Source organism: Phyllopteryx taeniolatus, chromosome 17 (genome assembly GCF_024500385.1).
Source record: "Phyllopteryx taeniolatus isolate TA_2022b chromosome 17, UOR_Ptae_1.2, whole genome shotgun sequence".
NCBI lineage: Eukaryota > Metazoa > Chordata > Actinopteri > Syngnathiformes > Syngnathidae > Phyllopteryx > Phyllopteryx taeniolatus.
This window is the reverse complement of record NC_084518.1, coordinates 20387563-20409977: the sequence shown is the minus strand read 5'-3', so window position 1 is coordinate 20409977 and position 22415 is coordinate 20387563. Positions and strand designations below refer to the sequence as shown.

At 41.5% G+C, this 22415-nt stretch overlaps 1 protein-coding gene across 2 annotated transcripts; it reads right to left on the bottom strand.

The window, feature by feature from the left end:
• Positions 1 to 3150: 3150 nt before the first annotated feature.
• On the bottom strand, positions 3151 to 22156 carry vps37d (VPS37D subunit of ESCRT-I). 2 transcript variants are annotated; one of them, XM_061751342.1, is made up of 4 exons: positions 21899 to 22156; positions 15415 to 15586; positions 7126 to 7208; positions 3151 to 4776 (listed from the first exon to the last, which is right to left on the bottom strand). In XM_061751342.1, the coding sequence occupies exons 1-4, from the start codon at positions 22007 to 22009 to the stop codon at positions 4093 to 4095; spliced, it is 1050 nt and encodes a 349-aa protein (XP_061607326.1). In that variant the 5' UTR covers positions 22010 to 22156; the 3' UTR covers positions 3151 to 4092. The 2 variants fall into 2 exon arrangements, with proteins under 2 accessions (XP_061607326.1, XP_061607327.1); XM_061751343.1 differs by having other exon boundaries at positions 4075 to 4754.
• Between the last annotated feature and the right edge of the window lie 259 nt (positions 22157 to 22415).

Sequence of the window (22415 nt, the reverse complement as noted above, 5' to 3'; positions counted from 1 at the left end):
TACATATCGCACATTTTGACTCCAGCATGCACAACAAATTTTCCCCAGCAGCCTTCATTTAAAACATTTGGGTTGTAAAACAAGAACTCCACGTGTGTGTTTTGCATGTTCTTTGGCTTTTTTTGTGTCAATACGCAAATGACGGTAAAGAGGGAAACGTGTCATAGAACAGAAAAGCTGCTTTCTCGGTACAATGTGAGCAATACAGTGAAAATAAAATGGTCTACAGAATGTAATTTGAATACTATTTTTAAACTTTTTAAGCGAGAAAAAGTTGAGTTTCCAAAAATTCAGCTTCCAAAGATTAAAAAAAAAAAAAAATCAGTCATCTTCAACACCGTTTAAAGCTTTCCATTTGTACTATTTATTCTTTTTTCCCCGTATTTTTAGACAGTTACTATAATTACGACATATCATTATTTTGTATATTTTAAAAAAAAAATTCACGAATAAATACTTTTTAAAAATAATGCATATTACAATATTATTATAATAATTATTACTTTTAGTTAGTATTTGTGCTGTATATTGACATTTTTATAAATATTTTTATTACTAAAAAAAACCCATTTCTCGGTTTTTCGACAAAAAGCGTGGACGTCACCAGATTTGTTTCCATTTTCTTTTCTTTTTTGCTTTGTTTTGTATTGATTATTATTATTATTGAATAAACATTTATGCATTTTTATATATAGATCATTTTAAATATATTTTAAATATTTTCACAAATATTTAATATGTATTACAATATGTAGTATCATAACGACAGACACTGTTTTTTTTGTTGTATTTTTAGAAATGTAAAAAAAAAAAAAATGTGTGTATGTTTCAAATAAAATGAAAGCCAGATGCTATCGCTAAGGGCTAACAATAGCGTGACCGTGACAGTGACCTGAAACAGATTCCTGTCTCCTTTGTTTTGACTTCAGAGCAATTTTAGTGAATTGTGGTCGTATTCAACAGCGGTTAACTTCCCGCAGTTTACCTCGCCATTTCCATTGATTTCCTGTAATTTAAGTTTACACCCAAAATTGCTTACTCATCTATCAGTCACAGACAACAATGACGCTCCTATGCTAGCTGCGCTATTTATTATTAGCCTCGACAGAGTGATGGGTGTGGACAGGGATCAGTACATTTACTGCTCGCAAGACTAGATTGATGTAGACCTCACACGCAACATGCGCGCAAGTAGCCAAACATGCTAACTTCCTGTGGTGGCCCAATACTTTTGAAAAGGCTGCTGAGGACGCATTTATGGAATGCCATTTCAACATTTGTTCTATAATATCCGTCCTAAGGTCCGTGTACTAGTAGGCTCTTTGTCCTTAGTAGTAAGACAAACCAACACACAAGTACAGCAACCAGGATGCACTAGTAGAATGATTGTGTCTTACTAGTAACGTTTTTCCCACTGCTGTATGACAAGGAGCACTAGATGTGAACTAGTAGAATTTCATAACATCACTAGTGCCTACTAGTTGCACGCATTTATCAATTAGAGCACACTTGTGCCTCACGAGTAACATGTAGTTGTCTTACTAGTTACAACAAAGTGTGTACTAGTACATGGACACTTAGCTGGATATCAAGGATTTTAAATATACGCCTGTAAGTATTGTTATATCATCTTTCAATATACGTTGCAGTTCCGTTTGTGTTCTAATATTTCTTATTTAAAGATTTCTATCATGACACCGACGCTAACTCGCTAGCCTGTCTATGGAGTTCTGCTTATTGTGTTAGCATTAAGCTATCTGACTTGTGTAAGCATAAGATACGTTTGCTTAAATATACGTGTAATTCTTTTAATTTAGTTTTACATTCAACCGGGGATGTCAATAAACAGCTGTGGAGCATTTTTACAAGTACAGACTTACAGATCGTAATACTAGTAGTACATCGACATGTTGACTGTGAGGTTAAAACTACTAGTGGGCATTTTGGTGCTACTAGTAGAGTCCAGAAGGCTACTAATGCGTGACGCATGCCTACTAGTTGGGCCTAATCGTCTTACTAGTTCAGCACCATAATTAAATTGTGACCAAAAGTGGCACTAGTAGAGTAAAAACATTACAATTAAGACAGCTGTTCTACTAGTGCGCTGAATCGTACCAATGAGGACAAAGAGTGTAGTAGTACATGAAACTTAAGATGGATATCAAGGATATGGATTAAACGCTCAGAGGGCTTTCCAGAAGCATCAAGTATTAAAGAGAGGCAAAAAAAGTAATACTTAGTTGTCACTTAAGACACTTTTAGCAAACTAATGCATTTGTTGTCGCCACACACAAGTGGAGCAGACAAAATGGAGTTGTCCTTTTCTGAGCGGACACAAAAGTGTGCGTCCAGCCACCAGTGCTCGTTGGAAGCGTCACCTTGGTTTAGTCGTACTTAGAAAGCCACAAAGCGCAATTCCTCAAATGGTGGCCACGCAACTGCACAGAGTACCAGGCGTGACATACAGAAATCACTTCATTTGCCATTCTTTTTCAAAAGATTTTTACAACACTGAAACTCCATTATTATAGAAGGCCTTTATTTGGACAGTTATTCAAAATGTATCCAGAAATGATATATTAATCTTTAATTTAAAAAATACATTTTTTCAAAGATAAAAAATATGACTGTAGATTACAACGTCTTATAATAATTATATCATTGTCTAATCAAAACCCAAATAAATAACAAAAATTTAATTGTACCCCTTTTTTTTTTTTTTAAATCTTCATTTTTCAAATACTACTACAAAAAATATTTCAAATTTTTAAAAAAATTATAAAATTGGTGATGGACACTTTTTATTGGACAGCAACAAATAACATATATTGTTGGCCTACGAGCATAATTGCATGTCATTTTTGAAAATCTTTTGAAAACAAGGGGGAAAAAAACCGCAACAAATTCAACAAACAAGAACAGTCCACTTGCCTCGATTCAACCTTTGTGGATTACTCTTAACTTTGACGAATGACAAACAACACACATAAAAAAAAAAAGCATATCAGTACTTTTTATTGGTATTGTTACCGTAAGTTCAAAATGACTAGGGCAAATTACACTATTAGGCTAACGATATACAGTGATATTATTTTAAAATATACTGATATAATCATGTTGAAAAAAAGAATTGAGAAAATAAACATCACCTTTTCCACAGTGGAAAACATTTATTTGAGACGTGCCATGTAAAGTGAGGTACGGCATCTATGAGAGCAGAGGCCACTATTTGAGGAAATACGATATTAGACAATAAATTGAAGTTACGCGGAGAGGCCTTATTGGTCCCAATCCTTTAATCTTCTGCAGATTTGAGTGTCTTTTCCACAATATGAAACAATATTTTCTTTGTTAAGCGCAGCGAGAATCCACTGCTGGAGTATCTAGGTCGCATTTTTGTGCATTATTAATTTTTGAGGGCATTTTTAAGAGGGTCTAAAATAACACGAGGAAATCTTCTGCAGTGGCATTCACTCCTGCGGGGTCTCTCATTAGAAGAAGACGACAACGACTCGCAATTAGAGAACTGATGGATCCGACCGGGCACTGGTCGCCGAAAGGCACTTTCGCCCCCGCCAAAGTAGTAGTTTGTCAAAGCAGCGTAAACATTCTCTGATCGCTTGCTGGTCGAGGGGCGGAATAATTAGAGAATTATTATAATCCCAAGAAAGCGAGGACGGCGTCTCCTCCCGTCGCGCTTAAATCCTCCAGCGCTGCAAACGGAGCCGTCGGAGGAGAAATATTGTGAATCTGAAGCGCCTCTTTGAAGCCAGCCATTCAAAATAGGATTTACGCGAATAAATACACACACAAAAAAGACACTGGAGATGGAATCCACAAGTACGCCTTGAGAATTTTCCGTCCATTTTCTGTACTGCTTATGGAAACGGAACAGATCCCATCGGAGTTTGTTCCAGAGCATTCATACTCACATTCTCACCTACGGACAATTTAGAGTCGTCAATGAATCGAACGCGCATGTTTTGCAAATCTGGGTGGGAGTCGCGGTACCCGCAGAACAGAGATTCGAACCGGGATCTCTTGAGTGTCAGGCAGACTTGTGTGCCATGCCCTTGAGAGAACTTTGTCCTGTTAAATCAAATATGCCACCAAGTGAAAACATCCGGCCATCTTAGGACAGATGGTGTGCCGTCTATCGTCGAGTCCATTTTCCTGGAACACCGCTCTGAGAAGTTTTGCCCCGCCTACTTTCCGTTCCCGACCTATCGGAAGGGCGGTTGGGGCTGTTGGGGGTTGGGCCTGTAGAGCTGCTGCAATCGTACCGGCCGCCCGTTGGCCGGCCAGCCCCCGGGCAGCTGTCCGATCACCCTGAGTCCCACCGGGTGGAGGGGAGCGCTGGGCCCGTGGACGTGTCCCTGTGGGTGGGGTTCGGGCGGGGGAGTCCTGGCCCGGTGGGCCGGGACTGAGGCCGAGGGGGAAACGGGGTAATGCGGCAACAGGATGGCCGGCGTGAGGCCGTAGCGTACCTGGAAGACCCGGAGGGGGCCCTGCGCCAGGTAGCCGTTGGGCCGCGGGGGGTCCGGGAGGCGCTCGGAATCCGCTTTCACCTCCTCGGGGATTTTGCCAATCGCGTCCTCGCCGCCTCCGCCTACTTTGCTGGTGTGCCTTTTGCTCAAGTCCTGCATCTTCTCCACCTGCGCTCGCCTGATGTGGTAAGTCCTCCTGGAGCTCTGGAAGGAGTCCAAGAAGTCCTCCAGCCTCACGTTCCCCTCCATGAACTTGTCCAGCAGCTCCTGTGAAGACGACGTCAACAGACTACGGTTGCAAGAGGGGAGGAACATTTCCATTGGGAAGCGAAGAGGGGAGTTTGCAATTTTAAAAAGAATCACTTTTAGTCATATTTGTTAAAACTGTCAGTATGACCTGCCAATAGTACATGAGGGAAATGATCTGTAAATAAATAAATGCATAAATGAATCCCTCTCTGGCCCCACCGTGTGGCTCGAACCTTTGCACCCGAGGAAAAGCAACCAATGAGAGGCGTGACTGAGAGGTGTCAATCATTTCTCATGCACTCGCAGGCACACTCATAGCGGGCTAGGCATCGCCCGGTATCATATTCTGACAGTATGATAACAAAACATATCGCGGTATCACTATATTGCAATTACAGCTCTAAAATGTATTATTTTGAAATACTTTCCATTTAACACACTCCGTAGGTACATTAGTTAACAGAAAAAACTAAAACAATAATTTTTTTTCCCCTAAATAAAATCCAAATGTAGTACAGCAGTAAATGTACTGATTTCTCAGAAAACGAGGAGCGACTTCTCTGCTCCTCTCCGCTTTGTGAAGTAACATCGGAGCGAGATAGCCATGTTATCTGCCGCTAAATGTTCCCCAACTATATTTAAGTTGCCCTATTAAGAGCGAAGCGTCAATTCTGTAAATTCCTGATATAATCCTGTGGTTTCTAACTGGTTCCAAATTTCTAACTTTGAAAAATTCCTCCAGTTTTGCAACCCTACAGCAGACAAACACGGTCCCACAAGGGGAGGTCCCATCCATCAAACAAACCCCTCGGAGGAGTAGGAGAATTTAATAAGCGCGGAGGATGTTTACGCGTGAACTTTGGCCCACTTTGTCAGCTGGAATAATTGACTGTACGGAACTCGTACACGGCTAACAAAGGCTCCCGAGCGCAGCAACTGTTGCTTTTGGCAACGTATGAAAGCCCAGCGCTCCCCGTCCGAACGGGTTCCCAGGACGGGAGTTCGGGTCCCATCGAGTATCCGTCCGTCGCGGGTTCCATCGAACGCGTCTGCGTCCTCCGACACGAGATCCCGCTGAACATTGGATGGTTGTCGTGACAATGATTTAAGAAATGCTCAGAACGGCTCTATCGTCACTGGCGCTCCAAAAAAGAAACGACTCCAGCGCAAATCTCTTTACTTTTCATTAAAGTCGAACATGTTCCAATGAGGGCCGAGCGCAGCCTCGAGTGGCTTTGAGAATCTTAATTAACTTGGCTTCATGGAAAAATGAAGATCCTATAAATAAACTTACTTGCTAATCGCATTTGCAATGCACTGCCAGTCATCGCACAGTTGGTGAAAATATAGAGGCCTTATAAAATAACATTTTTAAAAATGGTTTATTAGGTAATAGGTATTTAAAAAAAAAGAAAAATACAAGCATTAATGTAGCGCAGATTTTCGCGATGTAGCATATTCTATGGTCTTTTGCATTCGACGTTAGCATTAAGCTAGCAGACCTTCATTAGACAAAGTGATAAGGTTTCATTCATTATATTTTTTCACCTGCTTTTGAGATATCTAGTTTTGCACGCGGTCCTTGAATGCAAATATGGCACTGTGTGTCTGCGTTGCTTCGGATGCAGCTATATTCCCTAACATTTGTGTGTAAATGCTAAAAGACAAGTTGAATGACTTCATACCGTTTTTGTAAATGTTTCTGCCCATGTGTGATGCCACACAAGTTTGTGCTAGTGTGTTATTTAAGCTGGTGTGCTAGCTAATACTATTGATGAGCCTCATATGAAGGTGATTTGTTGAATAATTTAACTACTGAATAGTTGTTTATGTAACGTGGTTTCATGATGATGTACATGCCACATGCATGGTGTTGGTGCCTTATGATGATTGAATTAATTACAAACTCCTTTTAGGGGTGTGAGGGGGCGTCAATTCTCAGATTTTCGCCATGTGATTCACTTCGTATATGCATATATATATATTCTTCATCTTATGAATCTTCCTAACTCCCTGCTATGGGTGTGAATACAGCAACGAGAGAAGAATGTGGGAAGATTGCTGCAGCCATTATGCAGCTTTAACAACAGCGCGAGCCGCTTCATCTCCCATGGCTGAGATCAGACCAAATAGCCACAGGACACAAGATATTACATCCACTGCATCAGCTCTAGTCAGAGAATCTCCGGAAAATGAGGAAAAGGTGCAGGGAGAACAATGTGTTATTTGTTGCCTGGCTGCTCATTTTGCGGCATCAATCAGTGGGTGTTCGAGTGATTCCATATTGATCGGAGCTTCGTGTGGTGGGGGGTGGAAGCATGTGGCGTGTGTAAATCACTCCTTTTGTTCGTAAAAAGAAGCTTCCCTTGATCTTTTTTTTGTTTTGTACCTCTGAGTTCTCCTCAGCGCGTGCCATCTCTTCTTGCAGGAGGTTCTGGGCGCTCTGCAAGCTGTGCTTCTGGACTCGGGTTCCTGCAAGGGTAAAGATAATGTGAAAATGAATGCCAGGCACGATGACTCCCCCCGCCCCCCCTCGCCCCTTCCCCCCTTGTCGAGTCACAGAGAAAACCACAAGAGAGGAAATTTGTTCCCACGTCACACTGGACTGGATAGTCATTTTCACGCCATCTGCTCATTGACACAACACCCCCACCCCCTCCCACCCCCACGCCCTAATCATGTAACTGTATCCATACACAGTGGACACCTTAAAAGGACCGTTTTAAATATGTTCCATTTATAACGTTTGAAAACTAGTATCTAAAAATTTCTTGAATTGTAAAAATGTTTCCGTCTTAACACGATAAAACTGTTGTAAAAAAATTTCATTTGAATCAGTGGTGAACATTTCTGACAGAGCAATAGAAAAAAAAAAATAATGCTTCAGTTTTTACTCACGTAAAATGACCCTACAAAATTTGAATTACAAACTACATCAGAGGTTTTAATGATGAGGATTCGCTCGCTTGCTTGGTAAAGATCCACCGCGGGGGACAGGCTTTGCGTTATTAGAGTCGATTAAGTGACCTTTATTTGCACTCCCCCCCCCAAACATCCCCCCGGCCGGCGATGAACCCAGTCTGACCCGTGGGACTTAAATGTGGATGTCACAACGCTCCTTCAAGGGACAAGAGACGCCTTAAAGTTAGCCGGGTCAGGCATGTTCATGACAAGCAACCCGGTAGCGCATTTATCCGGATGATTCATATAATCGCGTACGGATTAGTCTTCATCAGCTCGTCCTTCTGGTACCATTTTGAGGCAAAAAAACAATCTAACTGCGTGTGAACGTCCATTAAACCACACCCCGAAAAGCTTCAAAAGCCGCCCCCGCCCCTCTGCGCAGTGACGCGACGCACAAAGTGTTTTCAGGGCGAGCATGATTTGTGAGCAGCTGCCTCCTTCGTCTTTTTGATGTGACTCATTGCATCTTTATTATATTAGAGAGGAACATAAATTATTCACATTTATAGTATTATGGGTGTGAGCGACTGAGCGCACATGAACACAAAGCTGTCAGGTGTTGTCAGCCAGCCAGACACGGCGGGACCTCTAATTCAAAATACAGTGTGGTACCTTGACTTATTCGTACCGTCACCAAGCTTGTAACTCAATGTACTCATACAGTGGTCGCCCGCTATTTGCGGAAAATAATTATAATAAATAATTGTTTTTTTATTTAAATCCAAACACTTCTTGAATACGGGATGAGAAAACCGCCAATAAGACTTTTCAGGGTTGCTTCCCCCCAATTAAAAGAAAATAACCAAAAATGAAAAAAAAATGTAAAAGAAAAATGAAAAAAAAAAGAAATAACTGAAAAAAAATTATATTATATAAGAGAATTAACAGGAAAAAAAACCTGCCAATAACGGGGGATGGGTTCTGAGAATAGGTGAATTTGTGAATGCCAAATTGCAAATATGTGGGGTTCACTGTATTTAGATTTGGTTTTCACAATTTAGCATGACTTTTGATTTCAAAATGAATTTGTTGTTAAAAATATAATAATGAAATCCAGGGGCCATTGGGTATATGTAATAAGATGAGGTGACTACACACTTACTGTGTTCACAGTCATAATAGCTCTCTGAGGGAAACCAAAACTATGATGTAGCGGTTGGACTGATTAAAGCTTGAAGTTGACTAATCGCTAATCTCCATTTCCAATTGCACATTTTTTTTGATTTACTCATCTGCTACAATTACTGGTTGTAAAAATATGTCAAAGCGAAACTGGTCCACATCAACGATGTAATCAATTGACTGACTTCGACTCGACTTTCTTCGACTACAAAATCAATCTTAAGTCGTTATCTTTTTCATCCACTTTCCTTTAAAAATATGTTCTACGCAATGGTTGTGCTTTCTTTTAACACCCACGCCTCAGCGTGAATAATCCATGGTGTCACATCACATCCAATGTACGTCGGAAAAGCAAGCAGGCGTGCATAAAAATGGTAGCACCCTTGTCCGACAACCGCACGTTGCAGACGTTTTGTTTAGAGACGAGGGATGTAAACGTGAGTTGGCAGCCTGGGAAAACAAGCACTCCCACGGCAGCTGAAACGTGACCTACATTCGGTACGGGAAGGGAATTGGACCTGGGGGGAGGCCAGTGCACGCATCATGGTGTCACACTTTGCAATTTGTTTGCGATCGTGATGGATTAACTCTTTCTGTCAGGAAGATGATATCAAGCATCAGAAATGAAACGATGGGGAGGAAGAGTGGGGGGAAAAACGCCTTGTGTGAAATGCCGAGGCGGCAGGTAGGCCCAAAGCTGCCACATAAGCTATTTTTATCTTTCACCGTCACAATAAACACAATCACAAATAGTAAGATGACTACAATCAACTAATGAGGCTGGCGAGGTGTACGACTGTACAACCGATAGCCACATTAAATAATGTAATTTAAAACCGTGAAGAATTTTGTTCAGAGTGAGAAATTTGACAATTTGTCTACAAATACAGCTGTGCCTTTTTATACAAGTTTAATCCGTCACATCCTCTTTCCCCATTGAATTGAAAAGAAATGCCCTTAATCTGTTCCGGCGTGCCTCAAAAAAAATCAAAACAATTTGTAACGTGTTTTGAACAATAGCACTCTGTGATATTGTAATTTATAAAATCATACAGTAAAGACATAATGAAAAACACAAAGAATTAAACATTTTGTACTTCAATTGAATGGACATTATGCGTTACACACCTTGACCATCTGGGGGTAATACATTACAAACACAGACAGAAACGAAGAGTTTCACAACTCACTCAGTCAGCTGCAGTAATATAGTAATATTGTCTGTCTACATGATTTGCTTCACCGTTTGGGTACAAATGTTCATTGGCTAAATGGTTATAAGACGCAGATGCTATTTGTTGCCTGTCTATGGCGTTTTGCGTTGTTTTTTAGCATTAAGCTAAACAGACTGTAAGGCAAAGCATGTAGTAATTCTCTCATTTTGTTTAGTTTGACAGTAAACTTCAACTGGGAATGGAAATAGGGAGCATGAAGCAGCTGCCAAACTTTGGCTTGTTGCGAAGTGAGTTCGTTGACACCATACGGTGCTTGTACCTCAGATTTTTGCTCGCAAGTCAAAGAAAAAAATAAAATAAAATAAATGGCCAAATGATGCCTTGTATCTCGAAAAAAAAAAACTAGTAAGTAGGGTCACTCATAATCTCAAGACACCACTGTAGTTGGGTCTCTGGAGTGCGGATATGGCTTAATTAGCCAGTGATGGCGTCACACAGGGTAAGCAGAGCTGCACTGAGTTTTGCTGGATGCTCATGTTAGCTTCTGATCAGCTACAACTTATATGGGGTGGGGTATACAGTCACTCACTTACATGAGACGTGCCCGTCGTAAGTGAAGGTGCCATTGTTTATAACGGATGCAGTTATGTTAGCGTCTTCTCTTTTAACACAAAAGTAGAAGCTTGTGCTTTCATCATAATTCATGGTGTTGCGAGAACGTGCCAGCTGGAAACTGCAGAAGACTGAGACGCCTCCATTTTAATGACTCATACGATTCTTCCATTCCCCCACAAAAGCTGACAATTTTACCATAGCGTCTGAGAGGAATCAAGAGGCAACTGAACATTGCGGCGAGTGATCTGCAGCGGATTATCCACAAATTGGTTATAATAAATACATATATGTAATCACAGATGGGATCTTGTCGAGCATGGGATTGACTGACTGAAGCGGTAAAAACCATTTGAGCATTTACTGCATATCTTCAATATCCAGCTTCAGGTCCATGAACTACTATGCTCTTTGTCCTGACAATTCAACACACTAGTAGAATGACTAGAGCACACTAGTAGAACAACTGTGTCTACCTCGAAACGTTTTTTCGCATCAAAAGGGCGGCAAGGGTGATTGTTGTCCGACATGTGGGTAATGTGCTTTGGGCAAGGCCGCTGCACACATGGTGTCTCCTCGATATTTCCATACTGCTTATTTCCTGTGGTTCTCACCGTCTTCCTGTTGCTGCACAATGCTCTCAACTCAAGACTTGGGGGCGGGGGGTTCTGAACGTGTCGACGAAATCAATTTTCTGACACTGACAATTTCTCTCTACATGACAGAAATATTGTAATAGGGACCGAACTCTGCATTGAATAGCAAAGAACTGCAAGTAATTCTTTACAATTGCCTAGATTGATTAAGCCATACAAACTAGGATCCCAACACACTTTAATATCATTTTAAACTCATTTTACACTCCCCTTAAATATAAACAGCTTACAGATAATTTAATTTGAAAAAAATAAATAAAATTAATTTACCATCTATGCACATGTCGCAAAAACTCTCCATAACAACCCAGGTTAAATTGACCTCCTCTTTGACATACAAGGCCCATCTCTCAGTTGAGATTTGTATCACTTTAACATACTTCCTTGATACTGATTACTGTACAGTGTGCCTCCAGTGGCTGGAATATATCCCGCGGGTCATCCCAGGGCTTTTCCACGCTGTGACAACGAGACGCTCTAACACGGCCTCGCCAGCGCGAAGCCCCTATGCACACTGGCGGTCACGTCGGACCTTTAAAAAAAAAAAAAAAAGCTCACATTTGGCCCAATTGTCGGTATGATTGTACCCCGCTTAAGCAACCTCCTGGCAAAACGGTGAAACACTTCATCATTGGACATCTTGAATTGTTAACATTTGCATCAAAGTGTGTAAAGCTGTTGTGAAATCGAGAAAGTCCTGAACAATGTGGACTCTGTACTGCAGTCACAGGAATTCTTGTTTCTCAGAAGGAACAACCATTAAAAAATAAAAAACATCCGTTCTTAGCCAGTGGAGTGTGTGATGATGGCTAAAAACAAATCAGTTTATTTTTTCATCATCAGTTTATTTTTGAAAGGGGACAATGCAATTTCATAAAACACATGAAGTACACATGGTTAAAAAAGCCAGAATTAGCCAGAAGGCTAGTTTTCATCTGTAGTCCCCGACCACACCCAGCGTCACAAGTCGTGTTGATGGATGTTTTAGATCTTTTAGTCTAGTTAGCTTCGCGCTAACCTAATTGCGACTGCATTGTTTCTGTCATGAGGAGATCATTTCCTCCCATTGAGTGGCTGGGAGACATTGACGCGGGGATTAAAGGAGATTAAAAGGAAAGATGCAAACGATGCGGCGTCTCGTTGTCATCGCAAGGCTACAGTCGTCGTGAAGCCGAGGACATTTCAAACATATCAAACGTTCATACAGTCCACAGACAAAACATAACGCTGCCCAGCTTCCAGATACTAAAGATAAATAAGTAAAAAGTCAAGGGCGATTCCGCTAAAATTGGCTCGGCGAACTTGTTAAATCATAGAAAAAATGTCAAGGCGAATTTATGAAAGTGGGGGTGATTGAAGCCTGCATCCATGTGCAGCGGCTATGTGTGGAACAGCTAACAGAGACTGAAAGACATAAGACACCAAAGATACATGCGTCACAGGACCAACAGCGAGCACCTTATCTGACAAGCGCCCAGTGTTTCGCTCCAGGCACACAAAAAAAGGGATACCTGAGCTTGAAAATGACAATTCAGGGGTATTGTGCTTGTGGTCTGATGATAGGCTTCTTGAAAGGCTTCGTTGTCTAAGGCCGTGTTTCCCAACCTTTATTGAGCCTAGGGCACCCATTTGACATGTGAGAAATTCTCACAAGACAGCAACAAACAAAAATGTGACAAAAAGTATGAACACTGTCTGTATTAATGATGATCTGGTCTCAATTTAGTCACAAATCTGGACCTGTTTAACTGAACACAAAGTTGATATGAGGCCAAGATTGATCAAAGTTGACAAAAGGCCCAACTGTCTGATGTCTGGGAAAGATTATCCTGTGGTGTGGAGTGTGTTATGAGTGATTTTTCCTCTGGGATCTGCTCGGAAAACTGTCAAGCAGGACGATCCTAAATGTTAAAATTGTTAAATATTACTTAAACTGTGGACACACATACTGACAATTTGGCCAAAATTGAGTATTTTTCCTCCCTTGCAATCAAAGTCACAGAACACCAGATAATTGGATGTTTTTGAAAGATATCAGAGCGGGAATTAGAGCTGCTACCTATGTAGAAATGTTTAAATTCCGATTTAAGCCTTATTTTTACATGTTTGCATTTGGTCAAACCAGATCTAGTGTGTAATTAGCCTCTCGCCCTGCCATACCCCTTGACATTGGGATTTCAGTCTGTTTTACTGCCGCGTCTCCTCTCCCCTCCCCACCTGCTCTCCTGCTGGGAAAGGGGGCTAGGTGGCGATAATCGAAGTGAGGCTTCTTCTACATCGACCGACCGGGACAAGATCTGAGGAGAACAACTTCCCTGGAGGCGGTGCTTTTAGGGATTCTGCATCGGCTGGCCAGGACAGGTCCTGAGAAGAACCACTTCCCCGGAGGCGTCTACCTACAGCGCGTCACTGATCTTTGTGAACCGTGAGCTTGCAGAAGCCCTTTGAGACTCTTTTGTGATTACGGGCTATATAAATAAACTTGACTTGACTATCCTGAGCGATGATCCCGTGGGGTGGGGTGTAAGAGTGATTTTTTTTCCCCTCCCGATCTGCTCAGAAAACAGTGCCAGTCAGGAAAATCTTTCAGAGACATCCGAGCTCAAATTCGGCCCAATTCCCCTCTTCCTCTCAAAGCCAGAATTTTTGACATTTTTAAGGATCCGGAGTCACCCTGTACATTCCATCATACCACTAGCCCAGTCTAGCCTGTCCTTCTCCAGTCTGACCCCCTTGTTGCCCAAATGAGATTCAGATGCTTTGCAGAGGAAGGACAAACCCCCCCCTCTCATACTGCCATGTGGGATTGTGTCTGCGCAATGCACTCTCACACAGACACACACCTGCACACACACACACACGCACACACATCGGAAGCTCAAGAAATATGCCAAACTTTTCATCCTTGGCTGGAAGATAGGGCCAAATTATTTTCATGAGAGAAGTCAAAAAAAACTGTGCTGATTTTTCAAGGCTAATAAATAAGCAGCACTGAAAAGTTCCTCTGGAAATGAAGTCGTAAGGATTTAGTTTATCACCTGCTGTCGGCGTGGCTCCTACACTGACAAGATTTTCTCCGGTGTGTCCACAAGGCTTAGAATTTAGGGATGAAGTTTAAGGGGCACATCATCTGGAGCTGCCCCGGAAAAAGCGAAACGAGGCCCCCTTTCACCCCTGTAAATTCCTTGACAACTGTGGCGGGCTTCCTGCTGGTATTTGATATCCACCATTTGGTTCCCATGACCAAACTCCAGAGCCACGCTGAGGCTTTTTGCCCAGCAATTGTCTCAAAGTCCAAGTTTTTCTCAAAGGCTGACGAGAGACTTCCAGTTTTGCCAAACGCACAGTCAGGGTGTCACAGTCACGAGTCAAAAGGGATTCCATTCAACTTTGTCATATGCGGGCGCGTGAAACACTTATTTTGTCTCACAAGTGACTAACGTATGGCAGTTAAATGCAGCTAGCAGCTTCGCTCATTTTTATTTTTTATTTTTTTTGCTTTTGTGACAGCTCAAACTATAAACATAAAACAAGACTGAGAAAGGGCTTTCGATGGCAAAATAATCATCGATTTCCAGAGAAACGCGCCGTAAGCAACGCTGACTCACCGCATGGCTCTCGATGAACTGCGTCATCTTTTCTCACGATCACAAAACACACCTTTTACTATATACCGCAACACATACTCCATTTGTAGCATACAGATATGTAAGTACTCTGCTCGTGCCTAAACTGGTCCGACTTCCAACATTTTGGCATTTCTCTCCCTCACTATTGATGTGACAAGCTGAGATTCACCCCCATAATCTTTATCCCCTACTAACAAATCTGTGCTGATCTCAAATCCAAAGACATGTAACACCATCATTTACAGGGAACTGTTACTCATTACAGTGGTTTACAAACTTAAATGTCACAGACAAGCTGGGCGAGACCCTTTTCCACCTCTTCTACCCGTTGAAAAATGTACTCGGTGAATATTTTAATCGTGGCAGTAAACGGATATAAATGTTGACGGATATAAATGTCTCCCAATTCTTGACACTATTCCTCTGGCACCTAATACGGAATAAAAATAATTAAAAAAACACCCCTTCGTCCCAGCCCCCAGTCTGTCTGTCTGGTCTCTGGGCCCGGGGTTAAACTCACCAAGCTGACTCTGTTTTTCCCAGCACATGGTCGCCAGGTTGGACAGCTCCCGATATTTCTCCGCCAACTGGAGTCTGCCGTTATTGAGGCGGGGCTGCCGGGCCAGACTGTCCTCGGCCACGCTGCGATTGGAGGCCAGCATCATCTCCCTGTCCACTTGAAGCTCCTGAAACTGGAAGCACGGCACAAGTCGTTGTTGTAATGGTTTTATACACTGCTAATGGAATTAAGCATTTCACTACGGGTTATACCTGCACAATTGAGAAAGTGCCAAATACCTGGAATTGAATTGGATTGAAGTAGCTTATTTCAAACGGCTTTAAAGCCAATACATTTACATTTATGGAAAGCCTAATACTAGTAGATGGACCTTACACTGGGCTACATAACGGCATTCCTGAAAAGATGGTTTCTACTTTGATGGTGGGTTTATTTTTACAAACTGGGATCAGGTGGGCAGGCGGGCTTGCTGGCTTTGCGCTTTATGTGCGTGCCTTACATATGAGGCAGGGGATGGAAAGGGTGTTTTGACTGAAGGACACACGTGACGCATTGAAAGGAGTGCTTTGACGTCTTCCCAAATAGTCAAGACATTCCATGCCATGCTGTTTGCCGCCATTAATCCGAATAAAAGGAGACGTTTTTTTGTCAGGAAACAAGCGACATCCTTTTGTTTAGCAGAGTGTGGAACAAAGGAAACTGACTCCAAACGCCACTGATAACGCTGAAAGCTAAACTGCGATACTTTCAACATCCGGCACCCAGATTGCTCCATGAGTCTTACTGCGCCTCTTAAAATATTACACCTATATACTTGGACTAAACTTCTATCAATAGCTGGAGTGACACTCGTTCATTTATACACATTTATCGTTTTTATTGTCTTTTTTTCATTTGAATTATTGAATAATAATTAGATAAAATATTATAACATTGACAAATGTATTATTATTTTATTATTAAAATAAACAGTTTTACGTATTTTACCCACATAGGACTGAATTAACCGAATAACTCGAATAATTCAATTAGAAAAAAAAAAAAGAATCAAGTTGCACACAGTTGTCAACTATAGTGCACAGTTTTGCTTTAACATGCAGCTGTCCAAGTAGTGAGGACAAACGGCAATATCGAAAGTCATTTGAGAATTTTGATATCCAGTCTAAGGTCAATGTATTAGTACGCGCCTTGCCTTCAATATTTGACTACTAGTGACTCAGACTGCAGCTATAGAATTCATTATTCTACTGATTATCCCATCGATTAATTGGATAAAAATATATTTTGAATTATTTAACAACAACACCAACACAAAATATGCACGTGAGATGCAGGTATTTGGTGCAGGTGAACACAATCTACTTTGTTATACTCTTTTTTTTTTTTTTTTAAGTGTGAAATAATCCCAAATTTTGGGCATTTTGTCTATATGCCCTCTTGCCAACATCGCGCCAACTTGTTTCTATTTGGACTGGCGCGTCTGACTGTAGTAACATCAGTCCATGTGGAAAAGTGATCACTGTGACGCTTCGAGGCAGAGATTTTGCTTCGACCTTTTTTTGTAATCGAATTATTTAAGTTATTCGATTAATCGTTGCAGCCCTAGTGGGTACTAGTACATTAATGGATGTCAAGGATATCTGCAAGCCAACAGCATGAATTATTAAAACGCATTCACTTTATGGTTGTACAATGCAGTCCCGAACACCGCTGTAATAAAAGTGATTAGTGTCTAACTCATTAGATCAGTTTCTTCCCTAAGATTCACAAAAAACCCCAAAGGCAGTTTCTGGAGAGGTGCGGCGCATCTGCCTTGTATATTTTTATTTTATTTTTGTTTTTGGGGTTTTTTTTGTTGTTGTTTTTTTTTTTATAGGTCACCAAAAGGGTGAATGAAGTAATTTCAAAAGCTCCAGAATTCAGACATTTTGTAGTTTATTCTCAACTTCTCCAGTGTGGAGAAAGATAAACGCATCACAGTTCTTCATGGTCATGTCAGTTCATGCTGGGGCTTATCTGACTATAACTGCCCGGGGAGTTTTGTTTGGATTTAGCAAACACTGAAAGATGACACCCAGAGGGATCGTAGGAGCCTGCCGGGATGATAATGATGAGCCGCATTGTTGTAGTCCGCGGACGTTTAAGTCGTCCGTCTTGTCTTGGAAACAGCCATATATAATCGTCAGTGAATTCTGTCTTGGGGAGCTAAAGAGCTTCTTTTTGAAAATGGTTACCCGTAGCGCCCACCCGTTTGTCGAGATGCAGTGCTTTCAAGCCTCAGTGAGACACACACAGAGGGGAAGGAAAAAAAACAAAAACAAAAAAAACACACTTGAACACAATTTATTTTCAGACAAATACCAGACTGGACAAATTTATTTCACTAAAGTCGGGTACACACAAGGGCAGAAGCTATCGAATATTATTATTATTTAAGTGTGAAGTGTTATTATCCGATTGATTAATCAGATAAAAACAATTACATTATTAAACAACAACACCGACACACAATAAAATCAAGTGCATGTGAGGTGCAGGTAGTAGTTTGTCGATATGGGGTCGTCATCATCACTTCCTACGTTGTAGTATCTGTGACATTGAGTGTGTGTGGCTTTAGAAGGCGGGGCCTGCCCTGGTGAGTGACGTGTACGTCAGCGAATGAGAGTGTAGTGAGTTCGTTGTTGGCTCAGGTTAGCAGCTAGATGTCAACTGGCTAACCGTTAGCCAGTTGAATGCCTTGGTGACAGTTATGGCCGTGGCAGCTTGTGTGTGAATTGCTTATTACATGTTTATTTTGTACCGTTTGTTCATTAAAGCGATTGAAAGTGCACCAGCGGCTGTGTCAACGTTTGACCATTTGTGGGGGCATTTCAATACGTTCTAACTAGCATTGGTAGGCCATATTAAATTAGCTAACACCAATACCTTGTGTTGGTGATCATAGACTCAAACTTTGGACTTTCTCCGTCTCTTACGGAGTCTTTCCTCCTGGCTAGCCACCATTGTGCCAACTTAATTCAACACTGAGTGATGCAAGAGTATGCGGTAACATTAATCCGCGTGGAAAAATGATCCCTGCATAATTTATTCATGTTATTCGATGAATCGTTTCAGCCCTATTTGGCACCACGCTGCCCATCAAAAGTCAGTTTTGGTTCTATGAAAGCTGCGCTGATCATCTGGAGTACGCCCCAAACTATAAGAGGAGTGAGCACGATTTTCCCGTCAGGATCACTCATATTTTAAAAAATGGGCTGGGATGTCAAGGGGGGACCAGACTTGACAAAGCAGTCTCTCTCCTGAGGCTTGTAGCCAATCCATTGATGCTTCGCATAATTAAAGCTTTGGGCTATTAAATAACAACACAGTTGGTTTTCAATACAGCTAAAAATAAATTAAAAAAAATAAACGGAAGAGGCAATGATTCATCATCGTGAATCATGATGACCGAGTCACTTTGCATAATGCTATTATCTCCAGATAAATGAAGCGTGCCACTTGCCTAGATCAAATGGAGATTGAATTAGTAGTAGCAAACTGCCACGTTTAGCCTGTTTTTGCTCAAATGGCAAAACGAACGAAGGAAAAACTACAGCAGCTCAGTTACTAAGGACTTTGGTTTCAAGACTTAGTCTTTTGGATCGGGAAAAACGCAGATTGGAGAGCAGTTATTGACCAAACAAGCAGAAAAAAACTAGGGTCCTGACAAATTGCTCTAAAACCGCTGGCAATATGGGGAACTCTGCCTTGAAAATGGCTGCCAGTCACTAAGTTAATTGCTTAATTTCTTTTTCACCACTTCATTCGAGCATTGGCGTATGTTGACAACATAAAGCAAAATACATTTAAAAAAAAACAAACGACTGCTCACAACTCGAAAAACTTAGGCCACTCATATTTCATGGTACCACTGTACTAATAACTAGAAGACGCTCAGTCATTAAGCACTTGGCTTTAAGCATTTAGTCCTGAGAATCTGAAAAGATGCGGTTACAAAACCGACTGAGGCAGATTTGGGTTTGGACTAATTTCCAGAGAACTTGAACCTAGAAGCACGCTGTCCAATAGCAAGTAGAGCTGTTCAAAAGAGGCCCAAGAAGCTACGCAGATGAACCCATGCGTGCTTGTGGCTTTGGCTCCCAGACCACACACAAAGAAGCAACATGGTGGAAGGGCATCATTCACGTGTACTTGTTTTCCGGGGCCAGTCCAGCCGGTGCTGCTTGCTGTATGCCGACAAAGCCTGCCGGGTCACGCCAAACACCCCGCGGGGCCGCGGGACTAAATTTACATCACAGGCATCCCGCTGACTTGTGCGCGTTTGGACGGACCCCAACAATGTCTGAGGTCCACATTCACTGGAATCCTCTTTGCGGCCTGGTGTCAAATGTCGCATCCTTTCAGTAAGAAAGCCCAGGATTTAACAAACAAGTGACGGCTTTTGCAGTAAACTCAGCACTTTGGTCTTAATTAATAATGCGTCCTCAGGGGTAAGGCATCAAGGATAGTCGATTTAATCAACTTAAAAACCTGTAAAGTCAGAGATTTTTTTTCTAAATACATTGTACATGTTTGACTATAATGGCTAAAAAAATCAAAAGACTGATAACTGTGCAGTACTGAATTGTGGAAATATAGTGTTTTACCATTTCAGTTTTCCTGATTTGGGGGCTTGGCTAAACTGGTGCCTCGTGACGCACTGGAGTCGTCCATGCCGCACTATGTAAATATTTGAGTGCCTTTATTCGCATCAGCGGTTATCCAGCCCAATTGCGACGTGCAGCTAGCTACGTCTACACCCCGAAAATGCATCTTCCATTTGGATATTCCGCCACTGTGGCTGCTTTAGAGCGCCTCATTGTAGGCCATGAGTGTGCGCACTTCACAGAGAGAAGGTGGGAGAGCCAGGGGGCAAAAAAATGTCTGTCAGGACAGCCAGTGTATTGACTAGTGTGTCCACTAAAGTGAGAGCCCCTCATTGTTGTGGCATGTGAATCTAGTGTGATACATATTCTAGCCACCGGATAAATTTTCACAGCTCACACAAGTAGTTATCTGTAGCTATAAGAAAGATGCTAGATTAAGTAGCATCCATTTTTGTTTTTCACGACTTTGAAGCCTAATTTTCAAAGTTCAGGGTGTACCCCGCCTCTCGCCCAGAGTCATCTGGGATAGGCTCCAGCACGCCCACAACCCTATTGAGGATAAGCGGTATGGAAAATGGATGGATGGAGTTGTAACAGTGTTCACAGGGATTTGAAACAGTCCCGAGAACTGTCTGTATAGCCACCACATTTGCACAGAAACATGCAGCTGGTCTTTGAATGGTCATGGGGGAATCTCGAAAAAGTAAATACAATCATACATACTAAATACTAAAAACTACTCATAGATGTTTTTAATAAGAAACAAGTGGTGTCAAACATAAAAAAAAAAAATACACTTTCCCTTTTCTCTGAAACATCGATGAAGCATTAAATCATTTATTTAATAATGCCAGACAGTATGTTAACACATTTTGAAAAGATATGTAATTTATCATTTGAAATAGAGACGATTTTGAGGATATTCTTGGAACATGAACAGTATGTAATCGTTACCCTGGTGTAATATGCATAGTGTGCATGACAAAGACGATCCCTGGACGCCAGTAAGGTCACCAGAAACCAGAACGCTCTCTGGCATGTGCCGCAATGCGCGCGGAACTCCATTGACACAGTGCACGGTTTTTAATTCATCGCTTTAAACCGCAAAGCTGTGCGTAGGCTTTCATCCAAATGACGGTGGTTGTAAACAGTTCCAACAACACTCTTTAATTCGGCATGGGTGCGATACATCATGACGAGACACAACGCCGATTAAGAACACTTTTAGTCCGAAATGGACGCGTTTCCTTGCGCCACTCAGGGTCATGTTTGAGGGGGCGAACATGCAGCTCTGAAAGTTGGAATTTCGGTCGAAATACAACTTATGAATGATTTGAAACAATGCCGAATTGTATCATAGATTACAAAAAGTGTGTTTATTGAAATGTGGTCAAATTTGTCAAAGGGACATACGAGAAATAAGGGGTCAAAAACGGGGAGACGTTTTAAACGGGGTTCGGCATTAAGCCACAAAGACGAGGGAAGGGGTTATCCGGCATAGCAGTGTACAATATGGGGGTTTCTAGGTAGGTGTGATAAATAAACAAGAATGCTCAATGGAAAAAACAATTTGAGTTCAATTCAATCTTAGCTACTAATTTATGACTTAATTTGTTGTGTATGTTATTAAAAATAAAAAATAAATCGACCGCCCGCCACGCAGACAATCGACGAGCCACATAAAGCGGATTTGCTGCAACAAAACATTTAAAAAAACAAAAACAAAAACAAAAACACTTGTTGTCCCACATAAAAACAGCTCAAGCCAAAAACAAATAACGCAGAAAACACTGCCGGAGCCACTTTGAGTGGGGAAGCTGTTACTGATATGGACCCACCTTCTCATTGAGTCGAATGATTTGCTCCATTTTGTCGTCGCTTTGTAAAAGCTCCCTCAGCTCGCCGGTGCTGAGAGCCCTGTATCCATCAGGGCAAGCGGTAAGCTCCATTTCGGAGGGTTTATTTATTTATTTTTTTTCTTTGAGTCTTTTCAAAATGTGACAAAAGACAGTTCTGGGAAGGCAGAAAGTCCCCCGCGCGGCCGGCTCACATCTCGCTGTTGACTCACGTTGGAATGCGAACGCGACACTCGAAACATGTCATTCCAGACAAGTTAGCGTGGATGGAAGTCAGTGTGGGTCACTTCCGGTTAGCTTCCGCCAAAGTAAGACCACCGAGCGGATATGTGACTTGAAAAATAAAAGCTATTTTTTTCATAATTGTGATTAAGTCTTTTCAATTTTTACAAATCTTCGAAAATGACCATGTAAATAAGTGCAATTTAAGCCTATATCTTCTTTTATTTTTTGTTATTTTCTTATTTTATTTATATTTTACAAGTCTCGAGATTTATTG